A 12,893-nucleotide genomic window follows, 5' to 3' on the forward strand; every position below is an offset into this window, starting at 1 on the left:
GAAGACCTGGACAGAGAGCTTTTCAGTCAGAGGAAATGGCCTGTTCCATTTATTTACTGAAAAGAAAAATATCATGGAGCATCTAGGAAGTGTCAGATCTGGTTCTAGGTACTGAGGATGCAGTAGAGAACAGGACAAGATCCTCCTTCCTTTTTTTTTTTTTTTTTTGAGGCAAGGTGTTGCTCTGTTACCCAGGCTGGAGTGCAGAGGTGAGATCATAGTTGACTACAGCCTTGAATTCCTAGGCTCAAGCCATCCTTAGCCTTAGCCTCTGGAGTCACGGGATTATAGGCATGAGCTCCTGGCTCAATGTCTCTTCTTTTTTGATAGCTGTGTTCTCCCACTGGCCACAGTGGAATGGAGCTAGATATGCCTGGGCTGAATATGGAGGAAAAGCTCAGCTATTTCTTCAGGAGGAAGAGTAGTCTAGATTGGCCCAGGTATAGGATTAGTATTGTGGTAGCTCTTCAGAGTTGGTTAGGACCAGGATACACAGAGCTCTGAATTGTAGGCTAAGGATAAGAGCATTTTAGGGAGCCATTACAATGTTTTAGCGGAGTAGTGACATGATTAAAACCAGACTTTAGGAAGCGTAATCCGGCCATGTTGTACACAGAGGGATGGATGTGGTAACAGCTTGGGAGCCATGGAATTAACTAGGATGTTAGAAATGAAAAAAGGAAGAAAAATAGGCTAGTATAGGAAATCTACTACAGATAGGTAATTATTGATTTTTGGAAGAACCATGATGATATTAATATATCCAGTTGAGTGTGGTGTAATACACATTAAGAAAAGTAATTTAGAAAGCCCATTGTTTCTCTCCCTTTTCACTGTACACACCTTAAATGTGTTTTAGTCACCTCTTTTTTTTCCATTCTCTATTTCTGTTTCAATTTTCCTGTTCAGCAGAGGATAGTTTGGTTTAAAGCCGATAGCAAAAGTGGATTCTGTTGTTACTGTCCTTCTTAGACATATCAGTCCGTTCTCACACTGCTGTAAAGAAATACCTGAGGCTGGGTAATTTATAAAGAAAGGAGGTTTAATTGGCTTATGATTCTGCAAATTGTACAGGAAGCATGGCAGCTTCTGCTTGGCTTCTGGAGAGGCCTCAGGAAACTTACAATCATGGCGGAAGGTGAAGGGGAAACCAGCACTTCACATGGCCAGAGCAGGAGGAGGGGGGTGGGGGAGGTGCCACACACTTTTAAGTAGCCAGACCTTGTGATAACTCACTATCGCAACAAGAGGGATGGTGCTAAATCATTAATGAGAAACTGCCCCTATGATCCAATCACCTTCCACTGGGTCCCACCTCCAGCACTGAGGATTACATTTCAACATGAGACTTGGATGGGGACACAGATCCAAACCATATCACTAGAGAAGGAAAGTACAGCCCTGAGCTCTATGCATACTGATGTAGAGGAAGAAACTCACCAGGGCAGAGAGATTTCTCAGTTTTTGAGTGCAGGGGCCATACAGTTAGTAGAGAGAAACTTGGGCTTTGGAATCTGAGAAGTGTGTGTTCAAGTGCAGCTTTATCATGACTTGGCTGAATGATCTTGGGCAAGTTGTTTAACCTTTTCAGGTCTTGTTTCTTCATTTGTAAAATGGAGCTAATAATAATATTGCCTATCACATTAGGTTGTTGTAAGAATTAAGTGAGGTAGTGAATTAGAATAATGTGGTACATCAGTATATTAATACATGAGATAATAAATATATGAACGTGACGTGGCTTTCCACAGAGTGAATACATGCTTAGCTAGCGATTGTTAGCCATGCATCTGAGTTGGGGGAGACCCAGCCAGTGGGTGACTCTCTGATCAGGTGTCACTCAGTGCTACAGGTTCCCGGCGAGTGTACCTGTAGTAAAAGGGCAGCGGTGGCATCCATACCTCTTAATCCAAGGCAGCTTTGGCCTCAGTGCCTGTGCAGTCTCCTGACTGGCCAACTAGGCTGGGCCACTTGTCAATGGGGTGGATTCATTTTTTTGTTTGGTTTTCAGCTCCAAGTTCAAAAGCCTGGGAGACCTGATGGCTTCTCTCCCAGAGCTGGGCCACATATTGTTAACCTGGGCCCTGGAGGTCTGATCAGTGTCCTGGCTGGATCCAGTGCAGTAAGAGAAGCCAAGGAGAAGAGAGTCTTCCAAGGCCTGAAGCAGGTCTGACCTAACTGCCCAATGTAGGAGGTTTGCCCTGGGACAAACTGAGGTCCTGCAGGGTTCGAGGGTGAAAGGCCTCTTCTCCCAGGAGGCAGCCCCAGACCCACCTTGCTGAACTGGCTGCCTGGAAAGGAAGTGAGAGCAAAGATCTCAAAAAAGAGCAGCTCTTTAACCTCTGCTGCTCTCACTGAACGCTCCCGCCCTCTGCCCAGGACTTGATGGCTTTGGCCCTGGCCCTGGGGCAGAGCGAAGGGAAAGCATCCGTGCCCTCTAGGGCCGAGAGTGTGGCACTACAGCAAGTGTGTGGTGGGTGCGGCTGTCTTGTGCTCTGTGGCTACTACCCATCCCCATCAGAAACCTGGGCCTGTTTCCTTCTCTGGAATGGTGCTGGGACTTTCCAAACCACGGACCTGTAGCGATGAGAGTTGGTGTCTTGAGTCCACGTCCACCGTCTGCATGCCATGCCTGCCTTCCCACTGCTGGGGGCCCTCAACCCTCCTCCAGTTCCCGTGTCTAAGACTTAGCAACAAGCATCCTTCCTGTGTGTTGGACTGCGGGTCTGCACCATTGTGAGACACGGTCCTATATTGGGCCCTACCTCTATCGGTGCTCGTTGACCTGACTGGTATCACAGTCCTCATCTGGAATGGGGCCAGCCAAGCTCTGGCCACTCCCTTGCCCTGGGACAAAGGCTCAGCCCCTGAGGCCCGGCGAGTAGTCAAGGCTGGCTCTCTGATGCCTGGCTGCTCTGATGCTGGCATCCTGCCTGCACTTCCAGCTCCAGCCTTGTCCTGCTCAAATTACCCCTCATTATTGATCTGGTCCATCTGTTGAGTCACCCTCCAATTTTTTTCTTCCACTTTGTTTAATGCCTGGCACTAAAAAGACAACCAGTAGAAGTATTTGTTTTTCAAAAAATGGACCCTCATTCATTGGTTGCTGATCCCTAGAATCTGTTGTTTTCATACCTCATTCACTTGCTAGGATTTTTGTCTCCTGCCCTGACTTCAGTGGGTACGTCTGGTTTTAAGCCCCGGTCCTCCTTCTCATAGGATCCATCCTCTGTCAGGTGATTGGAGCTGGCTGATGTTCCAGCTTCTGGATGCTGGAAGCCAGCAGCAGCAGCTGCCTGGGTGACAGCCTCATTGTGTGTTGGCAGGCTTCTCACTCACCTTTTTTAATCAATTGGACCTGAAAATCTTGAAGCTAAACAAACACAGCCCTGCTATTTTGGCACAAGATGAAGGCCAGTCTTAAGTGGTCTATAAAAGCTGTGAAAAAAACTTTTAAAAGAGAATTATATCCAGGGCACCCAAGCTGCTTCCAGATGCCAGAGGCAGCCCTACATTTAATAATATGCTTGCTGGAATCCCTTTAAAATGGTAGATGTTGGCCATCTTTTTCTTTTTTCTTTGCATTCCCGACAGAAGGACTTCCAGTGTATGGCCCTGGTATTATTCCCTGTATGTTTCAGAGAAGCTGTAAATTCCTGTAGCCATCAAACTTGGGTTTTTCACTCAGACTGCATGTTAGGATCATCTGGGGAAATTTAAAAATACTGATACCCAGGCAGCACCAAATTCCTTTGGTCAGAATCTCTAGGGATTGTTCCTGAATATGGGAACCTTCATAAACACTTTCCAGGTGGTTTTAATGTCCTGTGAGGGCTAGAACCACTGTACCAGTGAGAGGAGAGCTGCCCTGCCCTGCTCACTGCTGGCAGATGGACTCTTGAGTCACACCTTTGCAAACCCAGAAGCTCCAGGCCCACCGTGCACCATGGCTAAGTAGCTGCAACTGCAACCTGGCCTTGGCCTGGAAGCACATCTTGTAGGATCGCTGATCTTACTCTCCCCTGGCCTTCCTCTTGTCCTGGAAGATGTGCCTGAGGCTGAGAGACTTCCTTGTTTAATTCATCTAGCTGTCTGTTCTGAGAGACCCCAGCTAAACTGAGGTTCCAGTCCCAGAGCAGCTAGCAAACTGCCCTAAGGGGAAATGAAGGGGGAGATGGACATGGTATTTACTGCGTGCCTTTCATAGGATGCTTCTTTTATCTGGTAGATGGCCCAATGCCTAGTTGTCTGACCTGTGACCAGGGGCTCCTCGCCTGGGAAACTTGTTTATATGTCTTTGTGGCTCTTGCCTTTCCTGTGTTCAGTTTATGCCCCCCTGCCCATTGCTCTGGTGCTGGGAGCCAAACCTTGTGCTCTCTTGGGCATCCCAGATAAAACCTGGCCTGGGGCATCCCCTGGTTCTTCAGATGGAAGGTGCAAAGGCAATATACACCACAGTAGGAAACAAATTCAAAAAGTGTAATTTTCGGATCCTGGGCAGGGAGGGCACAGAGAGTCGGGAGGGCAGTCCTTTGTCCCTGGGCCACTCCAGATAGGAATGAAGCATCATGCAGAGAGAGAGAAACAAGGCACATGGCAACTGGCAGTGTGTATAGGGAGTAGGGTCTGGGTCACTGTAAATTTTCAGGCAAATATGTGAATGGCCTGTTTAAAGGAAGCAGTGGGGAAGCAGGGAGCCCAGTCTGCTAGTCAGGAGAGATGCCTCTAAGTTTTTATCTCTCGCTGCTGGCTTGAGCCGTTGGGTGTGGTTTCCTTCTAATGCCTGGGCAGCTGTGTCATTCCCGTTACAGTCACCACATGATTCTAATTGCCTTAGAATTTATAGGAACCAGTTGGCAGCCCAACAAGTGGGCTCCTCTGGCCAGTGAGGGAGCCTGGTGAGGGAATCTTCCCAGGACAGGCAGAGACGTCTGCCTGGTTATTAGATTGGCCATCTTTGGTCTCACCTCAGTTTGGATATATATTTTTTTTTGTCTCACCTGCCCCCTTGTTATCTGCTTCCAAGAAGCAAACAGCTCAAATAATTATTATTTTAAAATAACATAAGAGGATATCTCTGATACTCCAAAAGCCTTTTTTTTTGGAAAAAAAAAAGGATGGTTCTATCCAATTTGGCATTTCATTTATAGAGAATAAAAACTATCTATACCCAAAGTGTATTCATTGCACACAATTGTATTTGAATGGCAGCTTGAAATCTTCTCTCCTAACTGATGCTTTTGGGGAAAATAAGAACATTTAGACAATAAACTAGATTTTCTAGATAAACACAAAATGGGTGAATTTCACACATCCAATAATGAAAGTAGTTTTTTCCTTAAATTAGAAACAAGGATTTAAATTTCCATCTTCTGAATGAATATTTGGCACCCAACCAAGAAATATATATCATTTTAAATTTCCTTGAGGAAATATCCTTTTCTTACATAATTAATTTAAAGGAAATTAAATTGACCATGTCAGTTGTCAAACAAGGAAAAGTAAGAATTTTGCTTATTTGTTATTAATTTTATTTACAATAGTATTTAAAGGTAACTTTGTAAAATAACCCCTAATGATATAATCTAAAATAAAATAGATTGTATTTAAATCACTTTTTTATTATATACCACGAAAAACTACTGAATGATTAAAACATTCTTAAGTGGGTTCTTAACATTGTATGGAACTGGAAAGAGCAGTTCAGATCACAGAGGCATGGGCACTGTGTTCTAAGTGGTCACTGCACTGATTCAGAACAGCAGGGGCTGGCTCTGTACTGGGGTGGGTGGGTGCTCAAGGCCAGACCTACACAGCACTCCTGTGTCTGCAGCTGCAGGGAAGCAGGAGAAACAGTGACGATGGTCCAGGAGAGGCCACATGACATATGGCAGAAAAACAAAATTCAGGGTACAGACAGTGGCTGGGAGCATCAACTCAATCGCTTTCTTTCTTTACTATTTTCCCTCTTTCTAAAAAAGTCTATGATTTAGATCAGTGGCTGCAGGAGGGAGACAAGAGACCCAATAAAGATGTTTTCAAAGATGATGCCTATCTGGTGTGAAAAGAAATGAAGACCTACCCAAAGAGAATAAGCAAAAGCTATTATGCAGAGCTTGCTACAGCAAGGGAGTCAGACACCATCATTTGCAATTTGGCAGAGACTCAAAGGTGGGCAGACGAGTGGGAGAGCTTTATAGTGGAAAAAGGCGAAGGCTTCAGGTGTGCCCCGATTGGAGGTTATCGATGCGGGGGAGCTGCAGGCGGCTCACTAGAAGCGAACATCCTGTGTGCTTGGTCAGGGGAGCATATTTGGCTTTCTCTGGTGGGTCCTAAGTTGGAATTGGGGACAAAAATTAGGGAAGCCATCAGTTATTAATCCAGTCCTGAACAGTTTGGGCCAATTGTTACAGAAGTTATTATTTAGCTTCCTGGATAGTTACTAGAGAGCCATTTGGCTTCCAGCAGGTCTGATTTAGAGCAGGCCGGCTTCCGGGGTTGCTTTTTGTGGGTAAGGGTATTGTTTTCTGGGAAAGTTGCTGCACCTTGTGGATCAGAGTTCCATCTTTTGCTATGGCCTGGCTGTTGTCCGATTGTATATTTAGTCAGTCACCAGGCACCACATTTTCTCAAGCTGTTGGAAAGTTCTGTGTGTCCAGTGTTATCTTCCCCTTGTATGCTATGAAATATATGGCTGTCTGAAATGTTTGATGTGCAAAGCCAGCCATGGGGCTCTGCTCACAGCAAATGCTTTTGGATGTCTCAGGAAGTCATGGTGACTGGAAGAAATGCACAACCCTGACAGAAAATGGCAAATTCTAGCTGAAGGAACCTCCAGGGAGAGGGGGGTTGGGGAGGGGAGCAGTTGGCTGGGGCTTCCTGGCTGCCTCCATTGCCCTTTGGTTCAGCCAGCCCAGGCTCACCGCGGATATCCTTGACCTTGCCAAGGGAAGGCTCTGAAAGACAAAGGTAGATCTTGATCTTGCTTAACTGCGCACTTGAGCTTGCAGTTCCTTGAAAGATCTGGTGTCACGCAAGACAAATTATACAGCACTCTACTATTTCTGGAGTTTGATCATTCTCAGCACTGGCTTTATTTCTTTTTTTCCACTAAAGAAGTATAGTTCAAATGTGGATAGGTGAAAGTAGATAATCTTAGGAGGATCGTTACAAACTGAAATGTCCATGAGTTCAGGAAAGTGCCATGTGTGTGAGGGGTACCCCAGGTGAGAGGCCTGAGGATTGGGCAGGTGAAAGGGACCATGTGGGCACAGGATTCATCCCCCTCACCATGTGCTCTCTCACTTTAGTGATGTTTTCTACCCAGGTATTGACTAAGTCACTTATTGACATGAGATCAGAAGAAACAAGTTCAAGTTCAGCAGTCTCGCATGGGATCTTAGAACTCTGAAACTTTGTGACCTTCACAAGGTTACCTCTGGGTCTAGATTTTTTAACTGGAAATCAAGGATAATCATTAAGAGACTCCCCTTCCTGGATTGTTGGGAAGATTAAATGATACAATCCAAGTAATGAGAGCATTGTAATCTCTAAAATTGGATTCTCAAATAATGACCTCAGGTGAAGGAAGAACTGTTCAAAATGCCCCAGGTGCTATGAAGTACAGAGGGCAGGTATTTTTTTTTTAAGGGATGGGGTCTTGCTCTGTTGCTCAGGCTAGAGTGCAGTGGTATGATCATGACTCACTGCCACCTCAAGCTCCTGGGCTCAAGTGATCTTCTCACCTCAGCCTCCCAAGTAGCTAGGACTAAAGGTGCATACCACCATGCCTGTCTAATTTTTTAATTTTTTTGTAGAGATGGGGGTCTTGCTATGTTGCCCAGGCTGGTCTCCAACTCCTCAAGCAACCATCCCATCTTGGCTTGCCAAAGTGCTGGGCTTAATAGGTATGAGCCACCACACCTGGCTGATATTTGAATTCAGAGATGCTGAGGATAAGTAATGTTGGAACAGAGTGGGTAAAGTCAGCTTCAGCATAAATTGTGTTTATTTAATTTAAACACAATTTAAATTTTGTGTTTTGGCTATCTCAGGAAGTCATGGTGACTGGAAGAAATGCACAACCCTGACAGAAAATGGCAAATTCTAGCTGAATTTTAAATTGTGTTATTTGCGGAATAAAATATGTTGACAAGTGCTTTAAAAAACCTATGAGAATACCCAGGTTTCATTCCCTTGTTGAAGAGCAGGCGGGCACAGGTATATTGGGATGCCATAGGTGGCATATTCTTCTCCACACACATCCTCCTTGGCATTTAGAAAGGGCCTGTGAAAGTTATGAAGATTCAGGTCACAGATCTCTGATGGGACTTTCTTCAGGTATCAGCATTGACTTTCCAAATTTTCATCACTGAGCTCCTGACCAATTTCAGCAGTCAGAGAGGTCTGCATCAAGCAAGGTCTTGGTCTAAGCCTCATGGGATTAGATCTGAGGTCAAAATGCCTATGAAGTATTAATCAAGGGCATTGTAGCATTTTCTCATGGCTTGGGTTTTGATATGAATGGTCTCTTTGGGAATTCACACTCATTCTGCTCTTTTAAAATGTTCACTTTTATCACTGTGCATTTTCCCAAGCCTTATTCCTCAGGATCAAAGAAAGGGCCCAGGCTTTAATTAATGATCTCTCCTATGTTTTACCAAGGGCACTGGTCTCTAGAGCTTGCAATGGGTTGCAAGGGATTAGAGGGTGTATTTGCAGCAAAACTTTTGTACCGGCACTCGCTCTGTATATATAGTCTCTTCCAATTTGCTTTTAGAGATCTTTTCTTTCTGACTGTTTGCAGGAGGACATGGCACACTGTGGCATATTCTGCCTGGTGTCTCTGGAGGCATAGTTGGTGCCCATCCCACCTTTTATTAACTCTCTTGGTTGAAAACACAGCCCAGAAGACATGTTGGGACTTCATAAGCACAGCCTAAGGAGGAACATTGGAAGGTACAACATTGTACATGTGGCCACCCTGCCCCAACGCAGTCACACCTCTGTGCTGGTCCTCCTGCGAGCTCCCCAGAGCGTGGGGTCCCTTGAGGTTCTTTGTGGCATGCGGTAGGGGGCTCGATCCTCAGCTTCCTTGACTTGGCCATTGTTCAGGATGGAAATTACTGATCCGGGAAAAGTTTTATTTGAGGTTACTGTTTACAGCTTGAAGCTCATGGAAGTGCAGTCTGCTCTCCTGTGGACTTTGTGGGTTTTTCCTAAATGGGTCCAACCCATCAGCTTGGCATTTGGGGCACTATTGTTTTGAAGCAACTTCCCTGTGAGTTTAGTCTCACCTCCTACCCCTTGCCCATTGCTCTCTAACCTGGGTTCCTGTTTCTTCTTTTGGGACTCTTATATTCTTCCCTCCTGAAATCTGCCTCAGTCTCTCCTTCTGGAATAATCTCTCTTCTCCTCTGACCTCTCCTAGTATTTGCTTTTTCTTTGGAAGGCACCTTATCCCCTTTATTTTATGGTAACTTCCTGGAGAGCAAGAGCAGTACTTGTTCTCTTTTGTGTTTGTTATGTTGCTTAAAACAGTGAGAGACAAACACATGAGTCTCAATAGGGTCTTTATCCAATCATGGCATTGGAAACTATGGACTTCAGTGACAGATGTTACGCGCTAGGTTTCAGAATGCCTTTAAGGTGGGAAGACATTTCGTATCATTTTCAACATTTGTATCAGTTTGAAATCTGCCTGCTAAGTAACAATAAAAAAGTTAGCAACATAATTTATGTTTAAAAGGAAGTGTTCTGGGGTGATGTTCGAGTTGGAAACTTGCCCTATGCTTTACTGCATTGTGATCTTCAGCAAGATATTTTAGTTCTCCAGATTTCCGCTTTCCCAGCTGTAAAAAGAGATAACAATATGAATTTCAGTGAACATAAAAAGCACCCATTATTTTATATATTACAAAGAAAGAAAAATTGCTGTCAATTAAGCAGTAACAGTGCTTTCTATGGTTTAGAATTTTTATCTTATACTTAACTGATATAGCTCTTTTAGATGTATTTAGGCTTTTGAAAAATCACATATCACTCATTAAAAAGGAAAATAAATTGGTTAAGGTTTTCCTTGGCATCTTCTTCTTCATTCTGAGTCTTCTGAAACACATTTGGACTCAACGTTGTCGAGGTTTGTGTTTCCTCACACATCATCATCCTGTGAACCATTGAAGTTGTTGGGAGGCAACTTTTTCTCCCCCAAGAATAAAGTGTTTTCTGTAGGATTGTCTGCCAAACTGCTAACACCTTTCTTCAAGTTTTGAATGCTGGTGCTTTCCCAGTCTTACAAATCCACATCAACACAAGATTTTCAGGCAACAGCCAGTACGCAGATGGTCCTAAAATAGTTTGTACATTGAAACACCAGGGGGTTGCAGATGGTCAGCCAGGCCAGGGAAAACAATCCAGTTATAACCACTGCATCCTGACTACTTCCTGGCTGATGGTGATTGTAGGACACATCCCTGTTTCAGAGATGTTAAGATGTAAAATAATAATAATAATAATAATAATAATATAAGATATAACCTGTTTGCTAAAGTTGTGATGACATTTAAAGGTGAGAAAGTTTGTAGCTATCATTGTGATTGTGGTTACTATAAATTCTTAGAAAACACAGTGGGGTTTTCTAATTAACACTAATTTATGGGACACTCATTAATGTTATATATTTATTTATTGTTCAATGTTCATGCTTAAAAATTTCTTAATTTTCCCTCTTTTTAATTGAGGTATGGTTTATATTCAGTGGAATGCACAGGTCTTAAGTGTTTACAGTTCTTGAATTTTGACACCTGTGTTATGAACAGCCCTACCAAGAGATAGAACAGTTTCATCACTCAAGAAACAACACCCTGTCTTGTCCCAGTCATCATCGTCCCTCCTCTGTTCTGATATCTTCTACCATGGATTAATTTTGGCTGTTCTAGAACTTAATGGAATCATGTGGCACTACTCTTTTGCATCTTTTCTAAAGAAACGTACATGTTGGCTGGGCGCGGTGGCTCACGCCTGTAATCCCAGCACTTTGGAAGGCTGAGGTGGGTGGATCACGAGGTCAGGAGTTTGAGAACAGCCTGGCCAACATGGTGAAACCCCGTCTCTACTAAAAAACACAAAAATTAACTGGGCGTGGTGGTGGGCACTTGTAATCCTAGCTACTTGGGAGGCTGAGGCAGGAGAATCGTTTGAAACTGGAAGGCGGAGGTTGCAGTGAGCCGAGATCATACCACTGCACTCCAGCCTGGGCAACAAGAACAAAACTCTGTCTCAAAAAAAAAAGAAAGAAAGAAAGAAAAAGACACATACATGTTGCTGCATGTATGACGAGTTTGTTTCTTTTTATTGCTGAGTAGTCTTTCATTGCATAGCTATAGTATTATTTTTGCATCTTCCTGCTGATGGACATTTAGGTTGCTTCCAGTATGGGGCTGGCTCTCAGGCATAAGACACTGTGAACATTTATTTGAGTGCAAATATTTTTGATGACGTGTTTTCATTTCTTTTGTGTAAATGCCTGGAAGTAGAATTGTTGGATTAAAGGGTAGGTATACATTGAACTTTATGAGAAACTGGCAGAACTTTTCTTGAAGGGACCATTTTACATGCGTGAGAGTTCCAGTTGCTCCATACCCTTGTGAATGTTGACATTTTTAGTTGAGTTAATTTGAAACATTTGAGTGGGCTTGTAGTGGAATATTTATGGTTTTAATTTTTCTTTTAATGATTAACGATGTCAAATGTTTTTTCATATGCTTATTAGCCATTTGTGCGTCTACTTTGTAAAATGCCTGTTAAGTCATTTGACCATTTTTCAATGGCACCATTTGTGTTTTAATCGTCAAGTTGTAGTATTCAATTCCTTGTCAGTTAAACATAATGCAGTGATTTTCTCCAAGTCTGTGACTTGTCGTCTCATTTTTTAGTTGTGTCTTTTGATGAGGAGAAGTTTTTAATTTTGATAAAGCCCATTTATCCTTTTTAAAATAGTGTTTTCTGTATCTTATCTGAAGTTCTTGCCTACTCCAAAGTCAATCAAATATTCATTTATTTTTTTTGTAGAAGCTTTATAGTTTTAACTTTTACATGTAGGCCTGTGATTCACCTTTAATTAAATTTTTGTGTGGTTTGAGGTATGAATCAAGGTTAATATTTTTTCCATGTAGATAGCTAGTTGTTCCAGCACCATTTATTGAAAATACTTTCTTTTCCTCATTGACTTGCTTTGGCACTTTGGTTGGCTGTATATGTGCAAATCCACTCCTGGACTGTTTATTCTATTCCATCGATCTGTTTGTCTATGTATATTCAATGCCATATTACCTTGATTTATAGTGGCTTTAGCATTAGTCTTGAAACCAAGACTCACTTTTTAAGGATTGCTTTGGTCATCCTCCTCCTCCTCTTCCTTCTTCTTCTTTCTTCCTATTCTTCTTCATTCTTCTTCGTCTTCTCCTTCCTTCCCTCCCTCCCTCTTTCTCCTCCTCCTCCTCCTTCTTCTTCTTTCTCCCTCTCCTTCTTTGAGGTGGGGCCTTGCTATGTTGCCCAGACAAGAGTGTAGTGCCTGTTCAAAAGTGCAATCATAGTGCACTACAGCCTCAAACTCATGGGCTCATTCTTCTAGATTTTATTTATTTGTTTAGATATGAAGTCTCACTCTGTTGCTCAAGCTGGAGTGCAGTGGCAGGATCTCAGCTCGCTGCAACCTACACCTCCTGGGTTTAAGTGATTCTCCTGCCTCAGCCTCTTGAGTAGCTGGGATTACAGGTGCTTACCACTGTGCCAGACTAATTTTTATGTTTTTAGTAGAGATAGGGTTTCGCCATGTTGGCCAGGCTGGTCTTGAACACCTGACCTCAAGGGACCCACCATCTCAGCCTCCCAAA

The 12,893-nt window shown here is 43.4% G+C and overlaps 1 protein-coding gene and 1 long non-coding RNA gene across 9 annotated transcripts in view; one reads left to right on the plus strand and one right to left on the minus strand.

The window, feature by feature from the left end:
- The window catches only part of DISC1 (DISC1 scaffold protein), a 415,293-nt gene that overhangs the window by 178,634 nt on the left and 223,766 nt on the right, over window positions 1–12,893 (plus strand). The window contains exon 9 of one of the 7 annotated variants that reach the window (XM_019031899.4): window positions 8,807–8,883. The exons of the other annotated variants lie outside the window; for them this stretch is intronic. Coding sequence (XP_018887444.4) covers window positions 8,807–8,883 — 77 coding nt within the window. Of the gene's footprint in view, window positions 1–8,806; window positions 8,884–12,893 lie in introns of those variants that run through there. 7 annotated transcript variants of the gene reach the window in all.
- Window positions 5,674–12,893, minus strand: part of LOC129529134 (uncharacterized) — a 37,622-nt gene continuing 30,402 nt past the window's right edge. For both annotated transcript variants that reach the window (XR_008674558.2, XR_008674560.2), the window contains one exon: window positions 5,674–9,851. This is a non-coding gene — a long non-coding RNA (uncharacterized lncRNA). The remainder of the gene's footprint in view (window positions 9,852–12,893) is intronic.

This window comes from Gorilla gorilla, chromosome 1 (assembly GCF_029281585.2).
Source record: "Gorilla gorilla gorilla isolate KB3781 chromosome 1, NHGRI_mGorGor1-v2.1_pri, whole genome shotgun sequence".
In the NCBI taxonomy this organism is placed as follows: Eukaryota; Metazoa; Chordata; class Mammalia; order Primates; family Hominidae; genus Gorilla; species Gorilla gorilla.